The sequence below is a fragment of the Aspergillus affinis genome (assembly GCF_023601865.1).
Source record: "Aspergillus affinis strain CMG 70 chromosome Unknown NODE_136_length_94364_cov_86_416405, whole genome shotgun sequence".
Classification (NCBI taxonomy): Eukaryota; Fungi; Ascomycota; class Eurotiomycetes; order Eurotiales; family Aspergillaceae; genus Aspergillus; species Aspergillus affinis.
In genome coordinates, this window is record NW_026515917.1 from 46,086 (window position 1) to 66,952 (window position 20,867).

Genomic DNA, 20,867 nt, shown 5'->3' on the forward strand with positions numbered 1-20,867 from the left:
TACTTTCTTTGAACCGTTCATTTTCTTGATCACTTTCGTGAGCATTTTGCATTTACCACGTCATTCTCTTGAAACTTTTTTTTCTTTTTATATTCTCTTTTTCTGACTTTATTGCCGCAATTTTTTCAAACCCCATGCATATCATTGAGGACAGTTTGGTCTTGGAAACCAAAAGGGATTCCTCAGACTGTTCCCGCTCTTTGTGTCTTCTATGGATACCCAGCATAGCTTTTTTTATGTCCCTTTTCTTTTTTTTCCCCCCGTCTTTTTCTTTTCTTATCTTTTATTATATCTTACATTTTTCTTTTCTTTTCTTCACTGGCCATTTATCTTTCATCTTCATTCCCCCCCCTCCCTCATCTCGTTTCGTTCCGGTGTTGGATGGCCCTCTTTTCCTTTTCTTGATTTCTACTTCCTCTATAATTATACATAGCATTCTAGGCAAGGAATACAGAACAAAGTGCTATTTATTGTTTCCTTTTCAGTTGGACATGCTCACGAAAACGAACGAGAATGTCTGTCAATGCTTTTTCTCTTTTCTGTTTGATTTATTGGTTGTATCTGTTATTCCCTGTTTTATATGTATATCTAGTGCCTTATGTTATTTTTCAATGCTATTATTGTTACTATTATCATTATTATTATCGCTGTACTGTCTATTTCTTTCATTTACTGTTTATTTGTACGTTATGTCATTCATCTCATCTGGTTATGGATATATACATCCGTATAATGTACATAATAAGTATCTACTACACATTCATGGATAGAATGGAATTTCTACTTAGTTGGCATACTGGGTATACAAGACACTGTACTTAAACTTCTGTGCCATCATATAGAGATAACTGAATTTTGAAACAAAGTTCAATACAGGACTGGTAAGTCCGTCAGTCCTATCTGACTCGGTAGTTATGGTTTTGAATCTCCATTATCTGCTCCATGTGCATGCAGAACGCAGAGCGAGTAATTATATCAAGACGTCTAGAACAGCGACAATGAGGCTTCGATACAGCCTAGATAAATACGGTAGAAACTGTGGAACGATGATATTGGTTTGATATCGGTGGTTGATATAGAATGGTAGTAGGGCATATGGGTGATGAGCATCCCAGCCCCTGTCAAAATAGTTAAGATAGATGGATAGATACAAATACAAGATAAAGAAGCCGACGCTGACTGATTGACCCATTCGTCACATGTCTGTACAGTGGGGAAAGAAAGTGAGAGATAAAAAAAAACAGGATACAAGTACATATGTAGGTAAGGGGATGGTTGATGGGATATGATAGACCTTTCAAACGATCAGATCACATTATGAGCGTAAAAGTACAGTCGTTGAAAAGGTGAAGAATTGCGAGATACGGAGAGATAGGAGGTTGGTTCCTCTCTAAACATCCACGCTGGTGGGAATCTTAATCTGGCCCTTCTTACGCTCGTAGCTGGGGACACCGTATCTCCGGCCAGGGGCGTCATAGCCACGACCATCGGCACCGGTGGTTTCCTTGCTGACGACGACGTCCTTGAAGCGGAACTCAAAGCGCGACGATTCGGGTCGGACCTTGTGGACCTGGCCCTGTTTGCGGGCCTGGTTGTCCCGAACGGCCTGCTCGGCAGCCTCGATGGACTTGAGACGCTGCTCGTAGAGTTTGCGGTTCTCACGGTTCTCATCGGGGTGGGTGACCCAGCGGCGCTCGTGGACGACGAGATGCGGATGAGGAATACGCGCGTCCGCAGCCTGCAACACCTGATGCTTGCCGGCGCCCTTGCCAACCCGTTCGATTTGCGCGGGTTTCTTGGTGACGCCCATGATGACACTATCGGGGTCCGACAGCTGCTGCGCGGATTGTTCGTGTGTGAGAGCGGGTGCAGCGGAGAAGACACGACCAGCGTCCATACGGTTGAACTGACGAGACTCGGGAACGGGGTAGAAGATTTGGGGATCCGTAGCCCGATGAACCGGAAGGTCGTTGATCGACTCATGAGGGTTATGGCGCCGATCCATCGCGTCCGAGTAGAGGGGTGTGCAGGGAACCATTTCATGCACAGCACGAGCATATGGTAAAGCCATAGACTTACCCTAATAGACGAGAAGGAATGTTAGCAAGAGCTAGGCTCATAGACTTTCGCGTCATAGCATGAATAGGAAAAAAAATTAAAATAAAGATGCATATCAGTAACATAAGGCGTTGTAACCATTCCCAGCTGAACTGGGTCATAAAGACTAATCGAAAATTTCTTGTGTCTCATCATTGCATCGAGGTTTGGGGGAAGAGAGAATAGAACAAAAGAACGAAAGAGCGGGGGATCGTTACCTGTTGTTTCGTCCGCTTCTCAAGCTCAACTAACCGCACCACAGCACCCACTCGCCGCATGTCAATTCCGTAGTTGACACTCACGGCCCGCACACTCTTCTTCTTGATCACAACCTGCTCGTACACCTCCTTCCGCAGATCCTCGCTGAGGATGCTCTCGCTGACGAAGCTGGGGTTAAGCGGGAACGGACGCGTATTTTGACGGCCCTCCTCGATGAATCTCCGACCCTTCAAATAGTTGGTCTGCCCCGGAGTGTGGGATTTGTACCCAGCGCCCTCTGTGTCGAGCCACTTGAACATGTTGACACGCAGCCTCGTCTGGGGAGCCATGGTGGAGGAGAAAGGTCGGCGTGATTGAGGGCATGATGTGGGGAGCTTAGATAGAGAGGTAGATGAGGAAGTGGTGGAGGTGGAGGACAGGTAGGGAAGAAGGGAATTGGAGACGAGCTGGTTCTGTATTCGGGGAGGCATGATGAGCAAAAGAGGTAGAAAACCTCCCTATTAAGACAACCGCACAAGACACAAAGGAGTAATTTTAGATGTATTACAAAAAGGTCACTGGGTATAGATAGCAGCAAAATAACCTGTATCAGACGCAAAGAGACCAATTGGGTGTTGGGAGTGGAGGAGGGGAGGTGAATGGAGAGAGAGGAAGAGGGAGAGAAGAGGGAGAGAGACTGGCGGATGCTCGAAGAAACTTTTCGGTGCCGAAGATGCTCACGTGACCCACCTCGCCCGTTCGGGAAATCCTCAACATCGCGGCTTTCGACCATCGGCCAGACTTTCACTACGAAGTCATTTTACTGTTTATAGTTTCAACGAGCCCAGAAGGTGGAAAATCATGAAATAATGAATTATGTCCCCCAAAAGACCCTTTAGTTCTGGGACCCACAAAAAGCAAAAACCGAAGCAAAATATTTCCAAGGACTTAAGAGAAGAAAAACAAACATGATATCAAAAAGTAGAGCAAGTTTCCACCACGCTGCGTAAAAGATGCAATTCAATGAGAAGCCAAGCGCTGTAATTTCCCACGATATCCGTGTCCCAATCGAAGGGAGCCTCAAGAAATGTATCTCCATGTATAGTCCATGCAGAACGCCTCTTAATGGGTGATTCCAAGAATGAGTGAATCCAGTCCTTTATGATCATACTCCTGCCGGCCAATGGATTCTTCTCTCGTCGGTTTGTAGCACCGGCTATGTCCATTTCGCAATCCGGTGAAAAAAACGAAGAAGGTGGTAAGACAAGATATCTGATGAGAGAAATGATCCATCCCAGGAAGGCACTAAAAAATCAAGGAAAACAGCAGCAAAAAAGAGACCAAAGGAAACGAGATCGAAAAAGAGAAGTAATAATACTAGTCATAAGAATGACAAACCCCCAAAGAAAGCAAAACTTGGAATCGCACTGGCAATTTTCCGATATCAAAAGGACGCCGGATGCACAGATGAAAGTAACACTCGCTATCAATGAAGACGTGAACACAAACGCAAACATAAACCACAAGACTCGACCCGCAAGATGTCCTTCAGAAAGCACTATTACCGAGAACGCGCAACACAATAGTACAGCACAGGGTATGAATGATGATAGGAAAATCAGCCGAGTGAAATGGGGAACAAAAGCAAGATCCTCGAGGGCTTCTCAGGTAAAAGAAAACAATCGCACACAATGACAATGCAATCCTACCCAAAAGCAAAACCGGTAAAAAGAGAAAGAGAAAACGACAGTGTATCAAAGCGCCCCTGATTTCCATGCTGACAAGTGAATCGAATCGACAAAGGCAAGATGGGAGAACGAAAGGGGAGAGAAAATGTAAACGGGATTAGAAAAAAAAAAAAAAAAAAGAAAGAAAAAAAAAAAAGGTCAAGCAGAAGCAGGCGACAGGAAAGCCCAGGGACCCATGATCTTTACTCCCAAGAAGAAGGGGAGGAGCCCTTCCCAATGCTGATTGATCTAGCTCGTGAAACGGTGAATGAAAACCCCTCCAAAACACAAAATGCGCCACATACCCTAACAGTCATCAAGCGTGTCAGACATAAGTTCCACAGAGAAAAGAAAGAAAAAGTTGAACTCCTGTGTCAATTTACCGACCCATCATGTAGTCGGGATAATAACCTGATGCACCGCCGGATCCGGCACCATTGGACGGAGGGGGAGGGGGAGACATGGGATTCACGGCATGCGTCCGAATGCCCAGGCCTGTGTTTGCGTGGAATGAGGCATTGTTAGCCATTGGATGCATGACTCCATTGCGCACTGGCATTGGTTGAATGAAATTTGGTGGGCCGAGTCCAGGAGGCGGTCCGCTCACCGTAGAAAACATGTGGTTGTGCATGCCGGCGAGACTGCTGCCCCCAGACACTGGAACTTGCGATGCCATGCCATTCGATGCATTGTTAGAGCCTGGCTGGCCCGATCGAACGCCCAGAGGATTTTTCGAAAAACTTAGGCGGATCCCGGTTTTGATGCTGTTGGACAGTTTATATCCGTACAACTCGTTGAGCGCCTTGCCTGCTGTACCCACGTCATCAAACTCGACGAAGCACATGGGGCCATTTTGTTTGTTGCGGAAACAGAGACGCTTGTAACCCCGTTGTTTGGAGAAAAGGGCCTTCAGCTCTTCTTCCGACGCGTCCGGGGGCAGATTGCCAACGTACAGGGTATTGCAGGGCGGGTTCATATCGTTCGGGTTGGCGGCGGGGAGGCTATGACGAGCCTGGTGCCCGTGCGGATAAGGGTGCGCATGGGCACTTCCCAAGTTGTTGGCCATGGACTGCTGAGAGAAGGCGCCGGCAGGGGTGGTGATTCCCACATGAACGGCTCCGCCGGGAGTGTAATTAGACAACGGCGGCGAGGACATGTTGTTTGTCGCAATGGACAAGTTGCTAAACTGAGCGGTCGGAAACTGAGGGTTGGTTGACCGGCGAGGGAGTGCGCCCGGGCCCGAGCTCGAGTGGCCATTCTCTGCATATCCTACCGGGTCCTTCAGGATTTCGCCCGTGTCTTCATCAAGGTCCTGGTCAATCATCGACTTGCCGCTGATGCGCGGAAGGTCATGGACACCATTTCCGATCGGTGATTGAGGCGAAAACAGATTATGCATCCGGGAACCTGCATCGGAGGAAGGGGGTAAGGGGTCATTGGTCGACGAGGGGTTAGTCGCGGTGAGTTTCTCCATGCTCTGGAAGGTACCATTGAAACGCGACCGCGCCGGATGGCCGTTTGACGCGACGTTTCCAAGCAAAGATGGGGTCCCGGTATGATCGATGGTGCTGCGCCTGGGAGCCAAAGACGATGGCGGAGGGCCGTGGCACATCTCCACGATCATCTCTGCGTCATTATTGGTGTTCGGCTTGCCATCTAGAAGCTTCCGTGCCTCCTCTGCGCCCGTGAGCGAACGGAAGCGCGCGATCGCACTGAGGTATCTATTGTCACTCGAGGGACCGGGGAGCTCGAAATCAACGTCGATGAGCTCTTTAGAAAAGAGTAGCATGGTGCGCAAGAGATCGGGAGTCGTGGTATTCGGGAGGTTGCGCAAGCGGATCGCGACGGCGCCGGCGTTGCCAGGTCGGACGAAGCCGCCGAGGCTCTGCGGCGACCGGTCGGAATCGCTCAGGCGCATGGTGGCGGGCGGAACGTTGTCAAGAGACGAGCCGATAGGCGAAAACGAAAAGGGGAACGAGGCAGTTAGAGACGTTGGCGCTTGCGACGCGGTATGATTGTACACGTCGGTCGACATCGCATTCTGGGCCGTCGAGGGCACCTGAGAGGATGGGAACGACTGGTGCGGAGGCGACGCGCCCGACGACACGGAGGGTGTGCGCTGGGTGGTGCTATAGGAGCCTGGACTCGTACGGGTCGACTGATTCGAACTGCCACTCATGCCTTGCGGACCGATGATCCGACCACGAGAGGAGTGGAACGTGTAGGTTGAGGTTCCTCGCGAGGCAAGGAGCGAGGGTGAGAGAAGAGAAAGAGGAGCGACGGGAGGCAAAGAGGTGACAGGGGGGTTCCGAGTTGGATGCGTGGAGATTTGAGAACGGGGGCAAACGCGGAAGCAAGATTAATAATATGGAAATCAGGGACAAGATTTAGATCGATCGAGACGAATGCAGCACGAGGTGGGCGACAGGCGAACGAATCCTTCCCTGACGAAAGAAAGCGACACGATGAAACAGAACCACGATGTGGATGGAAGAAGAGGCAAATGCGACTGACGGACCGAGGGGCCGAGCGCGGATATAGAAATGATGCGTAGCGGTCTCAAGACCAGACTCGATGAATAATGATGATCAATAAGATCCAAAGTTTGATGACAGGGAAAAAATGCACATCAAGAATGACAATAAGAGATGAACGTGATGGAGAAGGACGAGGAGGGAGGGGAGGGTATGTGTGTGTGTGTGTGTAGAGAGAGAGAGAGAGGAGGGGGGCGGAAGGAGAAAGAGAAAGGAAGATTATCAGGAGGGAAGAGGAACAAAAAGAGGACGAGAGAAGCGCAGGGGAGTTCGGGGGGAGGATAGAGTTAGTCTAAGTTTGGGGGGTGAAGGGAAGAGGGAGAGAGGGAGAAGGAGGAGGAGGGAAGAGGGAGGGGAGGTAAACGGGGTGGTGATGCTGTGGTCGAACTCGGGGCCTGTGGCTACAACCACGCGGGGGTCGTCGCCCTAAGCCGATCCCGGAAACGGTACGTAATACAAAGTACGAAGTATACTTCCGGAGGGTGTATGTACTGTATGTACACTCAATGTAGTTAAATGATTTTGAGTGAATATTCATTTTAGTCAATAATAGTAAAAGAGTCTACGATAGAACAGGTCCGACTAGGAAAGCCTTCTCGGTCAAGTGGTGAGGAGAAAAGGGAGGCCTGATGAGTTGATTACTCGGCGAGGGCGAAGCGCGTTTGGACCACGGATCGAGTCTGCTTCTGTTCCAGGGACTTCGTAGTCACCTGCAGCCGTCTCTGAGCCGTCTCTGATCATAGGCAGAGAGACACGACAAGCGCAGCCTGCAGTCCGGGAGTATTCTTGCTTTCGTCCAACGAGAGTCCCGGTCCAGGCCTGGAAGTCCCGTCAGGACCTACGGAAGTACTAAACAGTCACTAGGGAACTGCGCGACCCGAAATGTCCGGTTGACACGACGCGCTATTGGGATCATTATATTATTTTCTTTATTTTATTTTGATTTTGATTTTTGAAAATTAATTTAATTACGTTCATGATTATGGTTCCTCTCCAGAGTCCTGATTAGTACGGAGGAGTACGGAGGAGGATTCACTATCTTCAACGACCGTTTCCTTCCCCCTGACTATTCGATGCCTGTCCGAAAAAGAAAAAGGAACCCTGGAAATCGTCGGTCATTTTGCAATGAGTCACAGTGTGCGCGAGGCTCTCTCTCTCTCTGCCTTCTGACTAATGGAATCCAAGGTATCACAACCTCGTGCATTGCTCTTACCGAGTGCAGCGATCTAGGCAGACCCGAGAGACGGATGCGATCAGGGCGTGCGTGCGCGGGGATCCCGCGGCGCGTGGAGACTGGAGCCACCACGCCCATTCTTACGGGACGGTACTGCCTTACTCTATGATAACATCTTCATACTCCATAGATAGGGACTAGCTGCATGGTTGGCATCGTGTTCGGCATTATCCTTGCGCCTTGAAATTCTTTTTACTTTTGTTCCCTGCCCTCCCCCGTAGTCTAGTTCGTGATGACGAATTGTCTCCTGACGAAACCCTCCCCAACGGCAGCCCTGCACCTGATCAATAATAAAGAACCTTTTGTCCTCTTCTTCAGTGTACCTAGTGAGAGAAAACCTAGCAAGATATCCTTCACCATCCTTTTTCCCGTTCACCTCGACCGATCCTAGCAGGTACCTAGGAGATGTGATTGCATTGCAGGAGTCACCACACCGGTTCCCTGTCACCCTTGTCTTTTCAGATACTTCCCATTTTTCCTACTCTTTTTATTCGTATTGGATATCCAAAACAGCAAGACACATGTGCACAAAGGTGAGTTTAATGAACCACCACCATTACCACCACCACCACCACCACCACAATCCTCCCAAATCCAAAGTCCCAAACGTGAATAGTAATCCCAAGAACCCCATACTCCGGACTTTCATCCTGAGAGCCAGATCGCCAATAGGAGGCGCACAACGGCAACCAAGCGGGCCCCGGTGGCTGCCATCAACCCATGGAAAAGCTCAAACTCTGCCGCCGATCTTCCCTGCTGGATAGTGGCCCTCGGGGGGGCGTCTCCAATCAATTGAAGATTCCCTCCCCCCTCTTCTGCCCCCTTTCTGTGGGCTTTCTTTCTGTCTGTCTTTCTTTCCTGGTTTGACGTTGCCCGGCGGCGCATTATTAGTAAGTCGGTTGTATTTGCTGTGCCTTGTTGGAAAAACTTTTATTTAGATGGTTCGTGGTTTCTTTCAGCGGGTTTGATCTGGTCTATTCTATGCGTTGCTACTGGCTCTCTCCCTCTCCCCTCTCCCCTCTGTCTCCTCTTTTTGTCTTTGATCCGAACTTCGATTGCGATGACTGATTGGCCTGGATCCTGGTTGATCTTGTTTCGGCTGTTTACCTAAAGTTAGCGTGCACTCGGAGTGGTACCTAGTGCTTATTTAGATTCTGGGCTCAGCTCATCTGACGGGCTGCCTAGGAACGATCCTCTTGACAGTACGGAGCACGGGGTATACGACGCGCACTCTATCATAATAGACCCCTGGCCAGGTAGGCAAGTAGGTAGATAAGTAGGTAAACACTCAAATCAAGGGATCTAGGGAATGCCCATGACGCGTCTCGTGAGTCAGACCTCGGCCTTCAAACTCAGACAGAGAGAGGTCCTCCATTGTCATGCGAGTTCTATATATGTTGTGAGACCTACATGTCTCAGGCACAATGACAGACTCGAATCAGCACGTATGTACATAGTATGTATGTATGGTTGGATGTTACTCTAAGACATGGCAAGGCGGTGGGAATTGCAAAGCCAACCAACCAACCAACCCTTTTTGCTGTTTCTGTTTCAGCCCTGTTGGGAATGACATGCAGGTCGAGCTATGTATGCACCGTATGAACGTACGTGCTTAGGCTAGATGGGGAGATATGGGGGTATGGGGTGAGATCTCACGTCTGGTTTCTGCCTTGAGGTTGGGGATCAAAAGTATAGAACCGAAGTCCTGGTTGGACCTTGCTGAAACTGTAAGTAAGGCAAGGTAGGGTACCTAAGTCAGGTCATTTGACATGACCTCGTCGGAGGACGCCGGAGATGTTTTCCTCGGGGTCTGTCTAGTATGGGCATACGTATACATATGTACTCCGTACAAAAGCAGACGTCCCCCTTGCTTGAACCTAAGATAGATGGCCCCGAGTTCACTTGTCTTGTCGGAGATGATATCCTCGAGGTTAATAGATAGGATTTCTCTCAAGGACAAATAAAAAATCTCCCATAAAAGGGGAATGCGAATCCATGTTACATAGAAAACAAAGAAAAAAAGTCGACCCGCATAATATACATACAAGTGAGAAAAAGTGTTTAAAAATAAGACCAGAAACGCCAAGCGAAATGCCAAAGACAAGGGGGTTGGTTGCACAAGCCAGTTTTTCTTTGTCACGCTGTTCATCTCGCGCTCCATCTAGGCTTTCGCTCTCTCGTTCATGCCGTCTTCCCGAAAAGGAACTTTAACTCTTGCGCTCAACGATGTAACCTTGATGAGGTTGAAACGGCTGAGAGAGCAGCTTGATTTAACCCAAGAACAGGTGGGACCCTCCCAGTTTAATTTACTTCATCTCGTGCGGTTTGCGTTGCGCGATGCCGGCCTGTTGAAGCATATCGGTTAGCCTGCCAACTCCCTTTACCGGTATATACGTAGTCCACCACGTACCAGGTCCAGTAACCGCCACACGGAATCAGTAGGCTGCGCGCCAACACCAACCCAGTACCTCGCGCGGGATTGATCTAGTGAAATGTCCTTGAATGCTCGGTCGTCGGCCTGGTTCGTAGGACGTTGCGGCACAGGGTTGTAGGTTCCGATGACTTCCAAAGGTTTCGAGTTCCGGGCAGTACTAATCGAGGCAACAGTTAGTCTTCGTTCATTGCTCTAAGTAATTCCGTGCCATTCCCAATTCCAACGTAGAGCGCCGGCTAAAAAATACGACGGAGAAAAACCTACCGGGTGTGCTGAACCACAATGTTGTAAAAAGGCTGGTGCTTGTTGCCGAAGCGGGCGAGACGGATGCGGACGACCATATTGACGATTGGTTCTTGATATTGACCGGCAAGAAATCACGACGCAAAAAGAGCAATGGGATACCGAATGCTGGGACCTGGAGCAAGACAGACTCCGCGGAAGTTCACGCGGGTCCGGAGGAGGTATTGTTCCGAGAGAACCCTTTCTGGTCTAGCGTTGTTTAGGCGGTGGAGCACGAGATGCGCCGTGATAAGGCGATGATGCAATGCCCATCCGTCGAGATTATTTAGTTGGGACTCGAGCCTTGCTTCGAATGTTCTCTTCACTATTTGACATCCAATCCAAATTTTTCCAGAATTTGTATGCTTCGCTCTGTGCTTGCTAGACGGCCTCGATTTCCCGTCCCTTTTCGCAATTACGCTCAAACCGCAAAGATGTCGTTGAAGGTACTGTATTTATTCCCCGCTTTGCAACACTACCTCGATGGTAAGCTAAATGCGTCGCAGGCCATTTCCTCCAAAGATGCCGCGTCCCTCGACAAGGACCTAATGGAGATCGGTGGATGGTCTCTGGATCAATTGATGGAATTAGCTGGCCTGTCTGTCTCGCAAGCGAGTGAGTCGACCTCTGCTGGAACTATTCCACCAACGTAACCCCGGCAGCGCATGGCTAAAAATCACGATCTAGTTTACCGCGTGCACCCGCCCAGCTCTGGAAAGAATGTCCTTGTTGTCTGTGGACCAGGAAACAACGGTAAGCCAGCCCTTGAGTGACCAAGAAAGCTATTGAACTCGAGAACCATACTCATCCCATCATACACAGGCGGCGACGGCCTCGTCGCAGCTCGCCACCTGGCTCAATACGGCTACACGCCATCAATCTATTACCCCAAACAGGGCAAGAATGAACTATACCAGGTACATATGCCCATCCCATCACTCTCCTAACTAGAAAGAGCCCTCCCAAGAACTAAACCCCCGTCCCTCAACCAGCGCCTGAAAACACAACTCAACAATCTCTCCGTCCCCTTCATCGATGATCTTCCCGTGGCAATCAAATCCTCCGACTTCCTTGTAGACGCCATCTTCGGCTTCTCGTTTGGCGGCCCCCTTCGTGACCCTTTCCCCGCCGTGATCTCACAGATCGAGGCAGCCACGATCCCCGTGCTGAGCGTCGACGCGCCCAGCTCGTGGAACATCGAGAGCGGGCCGCCGAAGGAAGGACCCGGGGCGAAGTTCATGCCGGAGGCTCTGATCAGTTTGACGGCGCCGAAGCCGTGCGTGAAGTTTTACCGCGGGAGACACTTTCTGGGAGGCAGGTTCTTGACGAAGAGTATTACCGATAAGTATGGGCTGGATTTGCCGGTGTATCCGGGCATTGAGCAGATTGTTGAGGTGGGGGTTAATGGGGAGGGGAGGCTTTAAAAGAGGTAGGAATGTGTGTGTTATTGTGTATAGGTTAGCGTTAAGGGTATGAATTTATGAGAGGTCTAGATATAGTATTTTGGGAGCGTGTGCATTTGCTGCTTTTAAATATTCTTATCTATAATCAAGGGCGTGATTCAACTTTTTGAAATTTGAAGAATGTCCATTCATGACTAGTGCATAACTATCGTTAAGTGTGTATGGTGTAGTCTAACGCTGAAACTCTGAAAGAAGGCTTGGCCGAATTTCACGAGAGCGCTTCCTTAATCTCGCCAACAATACTCTTGACTCTGGGCTCCTTTCCGAGCCCAGAGCCCGAAACCGCTCCCAGGATCTGACCAACATCGTAAATCTCCTTCGCCGCACTCTTGATTTCCTCGCCGAGTGATTTGACCAACGTCCCGAGAGCAACAAGACTCCGGTATGCTGCTTCCGAATCCTTCTCTCCCGAGACCATCTGCGTGAGTTCCGCAAGGAGAACCAGGCCCTTTTCGGATGACTCGGGGGCCGATTCTCTCCCGTCGGATGTGAGATAGACTGCGAAGTTGATGTAAAGCGTCGCCACGGCGATGGTGAGGTTACGGTTGGCGCCCCCACCGTTCGTCAAGGCTGACTTGGCGGCGGCGATGATCTGATCGAATCTACTCACAGCCAATTGGCGACCGGCATCTGTTTCGAATAGATTGGCCAGCATCCGGATGGTGAGCATTGCGTTGTTGGCGTTCAATGGGGCATTGAATACGCCACTGGCCTGAAGACCAGTGAACAGATCCTGGCCATTGTAATCGATGGTAGCAGTCGCAGGAGTGGCGGCAGCAAGTAGACGGAGGAGATCCAGACCGGGGAGTCTGTTCGTGGCAGGCCACTGGGTGGCGACCTTAAACAGCAAGGGAAGTCCAGCTCCAACAGCAGGAGACTGTTGCAGCTTCTCCGAGGATTCCAGTTCGCCACACAACGAAACGACCGTCTCCAGCTCCGAAGGACTCAGCGACACATCTTTCGATCCTGACGATACGAGCTGATCGTTGAGCTCGCCCAGCTTCTTCGCAATGACTTTGAGGTTGGCGGATTTGATGGATAGATATGATCGCTGTGGAAGTATTTTGGGACGTGACTCGGGAACGGATGGCTGTTGAGCCTGTTGAGCCTCTGAACCATCCCCGGGCCGGTAACGATTCTCCGAGCCCCAGGGATCAGCGCCTGTAGGCGTGGGCCCAGACGCTTGTCCGAGAGTTGCGCCCTGCGTATTCTGGACGATGAACTGGGCGACCTGATCGAGGTAGGTCATGGGTAGCTCATTATCCTGGATGAATTTCGTGGCGGCATCGTACGGGTTTTGCGAAACATTAAATGGCAACTTGAGAGGCGGCTTCCCGTCCTCTACGTCAACATCGAAAACATAGTCGTAGTCTTGTCCGAGGTATGTTGTCTTCTTTCCGCTACTGGCCGCAGAGTCGACCACTGTGCCGACCGCTATCCATTCCTGCGACGCTGCAGACCATGTGTGGGCTGTAACGCTGCCGCTGTCTTCACGAATCATTTGTACCTGGCCATCCTTAGTACCCGACTTTTGTTTGAGGAAGTCGGTTCCTGGAAGCTGCTCCTTGTTGATCTTGCCGACTTGTTGTTCCGGAATCGCTGACTCCCTGACCGTCTGTTCGAACTGCTGCACCACCTCGGCGATGGCGACTCGCTCTTCACTCCGGGTGAAGACTCGAGTGATACGATCACTAGCACCTGTAACAATGTCGCCCGTCGCCTGGCAAGCAGCAACGCCCCAAACCGAGATTGCCGGGTGAGTGATAGTTTGCACGCATTGTGTACCGTTCCAGACTCGCACAGTTCGGTCTTCACCGGAACTGACCAATTCACCAGAGGGCAAAACATCCAAGGAATAGATAAAGCTTTCATGACCATGGAGCTCCGCAACCTGCTGACCCTGTAACGTAAAAAGCCGGATGACTCCGTCATTACCCGCCGAAGCGAATTGTGCGCCCGTAGGATGGGAAGGAGGGAGTTTGCACAGGGCACGAACGACATCGCGGGAATCTTTGATGCTTTTCAGTAGAGTGCCTGAAGTGTTGAATATCCGTATGATTTTATCCGCGCAGCCTATTTGAGAATCAACATCCAATCGGTATTTTCTAGGCAGCAGGAAGGACACCTACCGGTAATAACTGTATCCTTGTCATAGGCCAACACAGCCCAAACACTAGCCTGGTGATCCTCGAGGACGACTTCGGCTTCCCATTTCCCGACTCTCCATAGTCGAGCTGTCGAGTCCCAACTGCCGCTCACCACCCAACCTCCTTCAGACGAGACATCTAGGGCGCAGACGTTGGACGCATGGCCCAGAAGCATAGCATCCGCATTATCGTCCGAGGCTTTCCCAGGCTGTCTGGCTTCTATAATTGTATCCTGACCACCGGAAAGTACTAGTCCTTCGGGATATTGGGGGGTTGGGGGGAAGTATGCTAGGGTGTTGATGAACGCCGAGCCGTGTGAGGTGATGGTGTAGTCGTAAGTCGGGGGCGGGGTAGAGACGAGCTTCCAGAGCCGAACCGTTGCATCTCGAGATGCGGACAAAATGGCATTGGGGTTGGGAAAGGCCACAGCGCGAACCTAGCAATCCAGGGTATGGTCAGCAGTGGTCCAAAGGCCAGGTGGTGGCTGTTTTGGTGGCCATGATCCATTGACTGGGGCATCTTACATCATCGCCGTGACCCTCCAGAGAAGCGGAGATCTTGAAGTCAGGCATACATAAAGAGTAACCGAGCAGAGCCCAGAGGGAGGAGTAATTCAGGGGACAAAGGGGGTATATTAGTTCCAGGGGAGATAAAAGAAGTGAAATGACGATAAAAGAAGAGTGAATCAGGAACCTTTGGAGAGCAGCTGCGTTGGTCTCTTAGTTTAGTTCCATTACAGTCACAACAATGGGCGGAGATCTATCACGTGGGCGGTGGAGAAGAACTTGCTAGAAGGTGTTGAGGTAAGCGCCCCTTTCCACCTGCCCTGGTAACTATTCGGACTACTCCGTGTGATGTTTTGTTTTCACTACAAAAGCTACGGACCCAATGCTACTATCTAGTAGGCTCGACCCGTTCGGGGAAGCCCAGTTCGTCCAAATTGGCCACACACGCCTGTTTCTAGTCGGGCGGCGTAAATCGATCAACAATCTCCTTGAAAGCAGCCTGATCAAACCATTAGTTTCCGAGAGCCGATCATAGGAGATAGGCCAGATTCTCACCAGGGTGCGGAAACTCTCGTTTCCCTTCCAGTTACGCCCAGTCTCCCTGCAGCCGGGTACCACCGGTGACTGGTCGTTATAGCGGACTCGAACATAGTGATGCTCAAGTCGACGCTTTTGCTGAGATGTCAAATTGGGCGTCGTCGTCCGTCGAATCGACGACAATGTAGAGACAGTGTTGTCGATCGCTTCATTGCCATGACTGCCGCTCAGGTCGGAAAAGAGCTCAATAGAAACCACAGACCCGTGAGGAGGCCATTTGCGCCGCGCCTTCTCATCAACCGCTCCAAGAGACGCCATGATTGCCGCAAGGGTTGAATCATGAGACCCGGCGAGGAAGAGCTTCGGACTTGGACCCGGTATCTCCTCGGTCTCTGTCCGAGGGAGCCGCTGCTCGACGTCCATGACGAGCTTCTTGACAACGTCACCCAGAAGCGCACCAATGCCTACACGTCGCATCTTCTGACTCTCCTGGAAAGCACTGTACTCTTCCTCGAAGGCGATCATGTCGACTATGTCACGTACCCTTGGGTTGTAGAATTGCTCAGGGAGCTTAATCTCCGATGATTCGCTGGCGGCCGTGGAATTGATCATGTCATGGATGGATGGCATGCATGGTGGGACTGGAATTTACCGCTACGCGCTGCTGACCGGGCATACTGTCGTGGAGGAGAATATTGAGGTAATGCATCTCTGGACTGTTGTTCCCTATTGAGATGGGGTTAATGCTTTCCTCCATTCTTGTAGAGACGGGAAGTTACATCGATCCGCCGTGCGGCGGGTATAGGCCTTGCATATCTGGATGAAACGCTCGCAGTAGTCTTCGTTCGGAAGCAGAGTTTCATCTCGGGGACTTTGCATGACGATATGGAAGGGTCCAAAAGACAGTGCACGGGACTATGGAGGAAAGAAGCCCCAAAGAACGTGCTGCAAGGGCTCAAGGGCCCTAGGAAACGGAGAAGATCGAAAGTAGACCATGTCCGAAGTCGTCAGAACAGCTGGAAGCAGGTTCAGTTGATCGACGTAGAGATTTCGGAGACTCTTGCCTAGTGCTAGCATCGCGAATCTTCCAGGGTCAGTCAGCTCGCCATGATTACTATCGTCGTGTTAGTGAAGAAAGACCCGTATTGGCACTGCTCTCACCAGAGATTATGGCCCTCGGTAGATGGGGAGGGATCATCGTCCTACGGATCGTCTCTAACACCCTCTTCCACTGGAAGGAATCGTATTGTTCCTGGCAATCGATTCGTTTGATCGTACTGAGCAATTGTCCAGCTGCAGTGCATAGTGGCCAATCTGAATTAGACTATTAGTACCTTAGTGAATATGTTTCGGGTTCTTTTTAATTCACAAGTTTGAAGGCCATGTTCCTGCCAGTAAAATATTAGTAGGGGCTACTGAAATTAGACATAAATGATTTCCAACCCACCTTAACAAGATAAGGCGCCGTCGGGGTTCGTGCTCCTTGAAACTATTGTCAGAATCGATCCACGCCAACTGAGAGGCAGGGACTCCAATGTACAGGACGACTAGGTCTTGGGTTCGTAAATGACTGGTTTGGTATGCTACTCCCTGATCTAGGTTTATCTTGGAAATCAGTGCTGACGGAGAGATTCAAGGAGAGCGGATTGCGATCACTGATTATTTCGTCCTCTCGATTGCCCTCGAGCTTGTTTTCTGGCTGGTTCCAAAGTTCACTGTCTCTGCCGTTGCAGTGGCTTTTCTTGGGTTCTTCACCGGTCCTCTCTTTCCCGGAGCCCTGGTGGTAGCTGCAAAACTACTTCCTAAGCATCTAGGATCACGCCAGCCCAGAAACCGGTAGGAACAAATCCAGACTCGTAGCTGCTCCCCCCGCGGACTTGGACCATGAAATCAACAATCCAGCCGCCTACAGACACTAGCGGGATCGACGGTCAAAAAAGAGGGTCTGTCAGCAGAAGGTATTCCAGTGGCGAATCACCCTCGACACCCATATACATGAATAACCAGACGGCCATGATCCAGGTGATTGGGCTCTTCATAGCCTCCATGGTTCGGCTACCTCCACTGGCGTCGGCACTCTTACGGTTCTCTCGACGGAAGCTCGTTGCGTCGGCGTGCCAGAACGTAGCCATGCCTGCTATAAGTTCTAGGACCGAGCAGGGTGTAGTAAAAGAAATTCCAACGTAAGTCGGCTTTGATCATCTCTGTTGCGATCGTTGGGCTTAGCGTGGCCCTGTACAGATCATTTATTAGCATTGCGGTTTCTGAGACTACTACACCTCGGGCCCACTACTAACCTAAGTCCATAAAATGCGTTCAGAAACCCCATTAATGTGTTTGCATTGATCATGTCCGCAGTCCAAGAATTCCACGCTGCGTCGATCAGGCCGTTTCCGAGGCCCACGATGATATAGGCGACGAGCATAACCGGGTAGGGCGGGTGGATGGCCATCACAACGAACGGGAGAATGTGACACAGGGGACCGATCATCGCGATGCCTCGCTGGCCAAACGTCATAAGCGTCTTATTCACGATGATCGTAGCTATGGCGTAGCCTGCAAAAGGGGTCACGAAAATCAAGGAAATGACTGTGGTAAACAGCTTGTAGTCTCGAATCCCCTGGATGTCAGCAATTTATCCCCGATATCCGAGGACATAGTAATTCTGCACCTACATATGGGACCAGTGCCTAGAATACAAGTTAGCCTCAATATTTCACCGTGCGTGAGGGAAGTAGTGGTAGAAAGATAACCTACGCCGTAGACTCACTCCATCGCTGGCTTCTACCAATGCGAAACTGATGAAGGTAGCTAGCAGACGCCATTTGTTGATCTGGGGGTTATTCCACTTCTGCTTCACTCGAACTGCATCATCTGTGGCCAGGCCCAATGATTGCTGGCTCGAACCCCGTGTCTGCTCTTGTTCTCGAGTGGCAAGCTCAAGCGTTGTAGGCATGATGTGATGCTACACAAGAGATGACCAAAATGACGCAGTGAGGTAACAAGAAAATAGTTGAAGTAGTAAACAAATATGCGCCGCCGGGTGGCCGTGTACTTTTTAAGACCTACGCCCCCCAGCTAGATCAGTATACTATGATCCACCTAGGTCAGTAGCGTGCACTTCATTTGAGCCCCTCATTTCAAAAATGTCCAGGGTGTTCATCGTTTGACGGAAAATACCGCCCTCTGTTCAACTATTGGGCAACCAGGATTGTTTGTGGGGTACATATGACCATTCTTTGTTGAAACCCGCAAGGATCTCGAGTCATATATGCTACTTGCCCATCACCATGTGTAACCAGACTGTAACCAAGCCCTGTCCCAATGTGGAAAAACAATCGAAAGATATCTCGTTTGACTAAAAGGATGAGATATACTGATGCGCCGTCAGGTCATGACTGTAAATTCGGGGAAAAAATTACATTTGTTATCAGAAAAGAAGCTTCACGCATGTCATTCCACAACAACGGTCAATTGGCAGCTCCTGTGCATTTGTTGAATGAAGGGGCGTGGGTGCCAATACAGGACGACTTTTTATATTGATCAAAACGTAGGATATTTGCTTGGCGCATTGGTCAATAGTTGAGCTGCCTTAATCAAAGAGCCCGGGCGGGCGTAAACAAGTCAAGAATCTGTGAATAGCGACAACTTTCATCGGCTATAATTGGGCAAATCCTAGGAACATAAACCCAACTTCCATATCGAGAGATAGAAAAGATCGCCAAAGCTTCGATCGGTCGTAAGGTGGCTGCTGTTTCCCGATTGCAGGCTTTCAAGTTTTGTTGAATTGTCCCTTTGAATTTTGGAGGAAGAACTAGTTTGAATCCCGTGGGTGCGTTGCTGAGAGTAGGTCGCCTATATATTTCTATTAATATGCTATAAGTATGCTAATTTTTTAGCATCCTTCTTTTTGCCCTCTAATAGGCCAAAAAGGGCTTCAGATTCTTATTAGTGTAGTAATGTCCTGAAAAGGAAATCTACAGTTATCCTAGAAAATCAAGTACATGTAGGTGCATATGTAAAGGTAAGTGGCCCAATACTAACTCTCACCTCGATTACCATTCGACCCCCTTAAGTTTCAACGGAAGATGAAGCATTCGATGCCCAGTATCCGTAGGCTTGGGTAGCCGTCCTGCTCGAATATTGATCTGCAGAGACTGATGAAGTAGTTTTGGTTCTGCCAACTTCCCATCGCGCTCTTTCCGCACATTTACAAACTCATCTTCAGTGATGCCTGCTTTAAGATGTTTATTCTCCGCCTTGTGGTCCTCAACGCTCATCCAAGACATGGGAGACTTGCGATCCTCAGGAGGATAGTCATGGCCAGTCCAGATTTTAACATGGCCAGGCAAACCAAGAAGCTTGTGTCCCGACTGAAAGAGGTTATTTGCACTGCCGCCGGGGAAATCACAGCGAGCGGTGCCAATGTCTGCATGGAATAGTGAGTCACCACAGAAGACATTGTCTAGACTTTTTATTAGCTGGGACTAAACCGAGTTGATGCTGAGAACTTACCCCCAATCTTATACCCTAGATGGTCGGGAGTATGGCCCGGAAGATGGATTGCCATGGCCCTCAACTGTCCAACGTTGAACACCTCGTTATCATCGAAAAGGTTGTCGAAGATGCCCTTATACTCCTGCTCCGGAACGCTGTACCGGTGACTGAACAGTTTCTGCACTTGCTCGATGCGCTTCCCAATGCCGATGGATGGTGAATGGCCTTGCAGCTCAGCCAGGCGGTTTTGGAGATACGACGCTGCAGTGAGATGGTCCGCATGAACATGTGTTTCGAGAATTTTCTCGACAGTGTAGCCCTTATCCCGAACCAATGCCAGCAGTGCATCCGCTGCCGTGGTGGCCACAGAATTGGTGGCCGCATCGTAGTCCAATACTGGGTCGATAATGACTGCAGCTAGGGTCGATGGATCGGCAACCACATACTGCCATGTGCCTGTCTTGCTTTCGAAGATGTCGTGTATCGTTGGCTCTCCTGATGGACTAGTCATGGTGATGTATGAAGTTCGATGTTCGGTATGATTCTGAAAGGGGTTGAGTGGCAAAGGCCGCGTATAGCGTGTAGGTCGATATGAGCTTGGTGCTCTGGGCAAACCGAATTGATTGCTCTGACTTTTGAATAGATTCACTGGGATTGCCCCGTTCTTATATGTGACAGGTGCTCGCTGGCCGGAAAAACCGGAGAATTGTTGACTGTAGTCTCCGAGCATTGAAGCTCGGGTCGGCGAGGTCGAGGTCGGCGTCCAAAGCTGGCCTGCCTTTCCCCGCCAGGCATTACTGATGCGAGGCCGAATACTTATCATGATGTGTGAATTGGTACAAGAATGACTATCGCATATCGCCCGAGACGACCGGATTTATATTCCTGTCGCTGACTCAAACATGGACTTTTTAGCTGCATGTGGGTCGGCGACTGTCAATCGGCGATTAAAGTTAATGACCTCACTTTGCCACCATACCATGGAGGAACTTCTTCATGTCGCATTAATAATGAATATTATAGAGTAAATCTTGGTGCTAATAAGCTACTCCAGTATTATAAAATCGATTGCCTTTCTTATCTTGTGTTGTTTTGTGTCATCTTGACTTTCGCGGTTTTCTCGGGGCATTCGGCCGACTGGTACGGCGATCGGGGACCAGGCCAGGGGACCAGGAATGAAGAGCATCGGAGCTATACAATTAACTTCTGAG

The 20,867-nt window shown here is 50.0% G+C and overlaps 7 protein-coding genes across 7 annotated transcripts; 1 reads left to right on the forward strand and 6 right to left on the reverse strand.

The window, feature by feature from the left end:
• Positions 1-1,390: 1,390 nt before the first annotated feature.
• KD926_001769 (mitochondrial 37S ribosomal protein mS45) lies at positions 1,391-2,786 on the reverse strand (the record flags this gene model as incomplete). The annotated part of the gene is made up of 2 exons (XM_053105352.1): positions 1,391-2,080; positions 2,316-2,786. 2 exons carry the CDS (start codon positions 2,784-2,786, stop codon positions 1,391-1,393), a joined length of 1,161 nt encoding a protein of 386 aa, XP_052951469.1.
• Positions 2,787-4,401: 1,615 nt separating this feature from the next.
• Positions 4,402-6,201, reverse strand: KD926_001770 (RNA-binding protein; the record flags this gene model as incomplete). The annotated part of the gene is made up of 1 exon (XM_053105353.1): positions 4,402-6,201. The coding sequence occupies one exon, from the start codon at positions 6,199-6,201 to the stop codon at positions 4,402-4,404; it is 1,800 nt and encodes a 599-aa protein (XP_052951470.1).
• A 3,895-nt stretch (positions 6,202-10,096) lies between these two features.
• KD926_001771 (mitochondrial 37S ribosomal protein bS16m) lies at positions 10,097-10,565 on the reverse strand (the record flags this gene model as incomplete). Its single annotated transcript, XM_053105354.1, has 3 exons — positions 10,097-10,135; positions 10,201-10,381; positions 10,489-10,565. The coding sequence occupies 3 exons, from the start codon at positions 10,563-10,565 to the stop codon at positions 10,097-10,099; spliced, it is 297 nt and encodes a 98-aa protein (XP_052951471.1).
• Positions 10,566-10,940: 375 nt separating this feature from the next.
• KD926_001772 (NADHX epimerase) lies at positions 10,941-11,930 on the forward strand (the record flags this gene model as incomplete). Its single annotated transcript, XM_053105356.1, has 4 exons — positions 10,941-11,121; positions 11,194-11,259; positions 11,329-11,423; positions 11,499-11,930. 4 exons carry the CDS (start codon positions 10,941-10,943, stop codon positions 11,928-11,930), a joined length of 774 nt encoding a protein of 257 aa, XP_052951472.1.
• Positions 11,931-12,177: 247 nt separating this feature from the next.
• KD926_001773 (PFU-domain-containing protein) lies at positions 12,178-15,789 on the reverse strand (the record flags this gene model as incomplete). The annotated part of the gene is made up of 3 exons (XM_053105357.1): positions 12,178-14,042; positions 14,099-14,552; positions 15,178-15,789. The coding sequence occupies 3 exons, from the start codon at positions 15,787-15,789 to the stop codon at positions 12,178-12,180; spliced, it is 2,931 nt and encodes a 976-aa protein (XP_052951473.1).
• A 1,449-nt stretch (positions 15,790-17,238) lies between these two features.
• On the reverse strand, positions 17,239-18,115 carry KD926_001774 (uncharacterized protein; the record flags this gene model as incomplete). The annotated part of the gene is made up of 4 exons (XM_053105358.1): positions 17,239-17,392; positions 17,457-17,779; positions 17,835-17,849; positions 17,930-18,115. 4 exons carry the CDS (start codon positions 18,113-18,115, stop codon positions 17,239-17,241), a joined length of 678 nt encoding a protein of 225 aa, XP_052951474.1.
• A 1,099-nt stretch (positions 18,116-19,214) lies between these two features.
• Positions 19,215-20,479, reverse strand: KD926_001775 (MBL fold metallo-hydrolase; the record flags this gene model as incomplete). Its single annotated transcript, XM_053105359.1, has 2 exons — positions 19,215-19,624; positions 19,675-20,479. 2 exons carry the CDS (start codon positions 20,477-20,479, stop codon positions 19,215-19,217), a joined length of 1,215 nt encoding a protein of 404 aa, XP_052951475.1.
• Between the last annotated feature and the right edge of the window lie 388 nt (positions 20,480-20,867).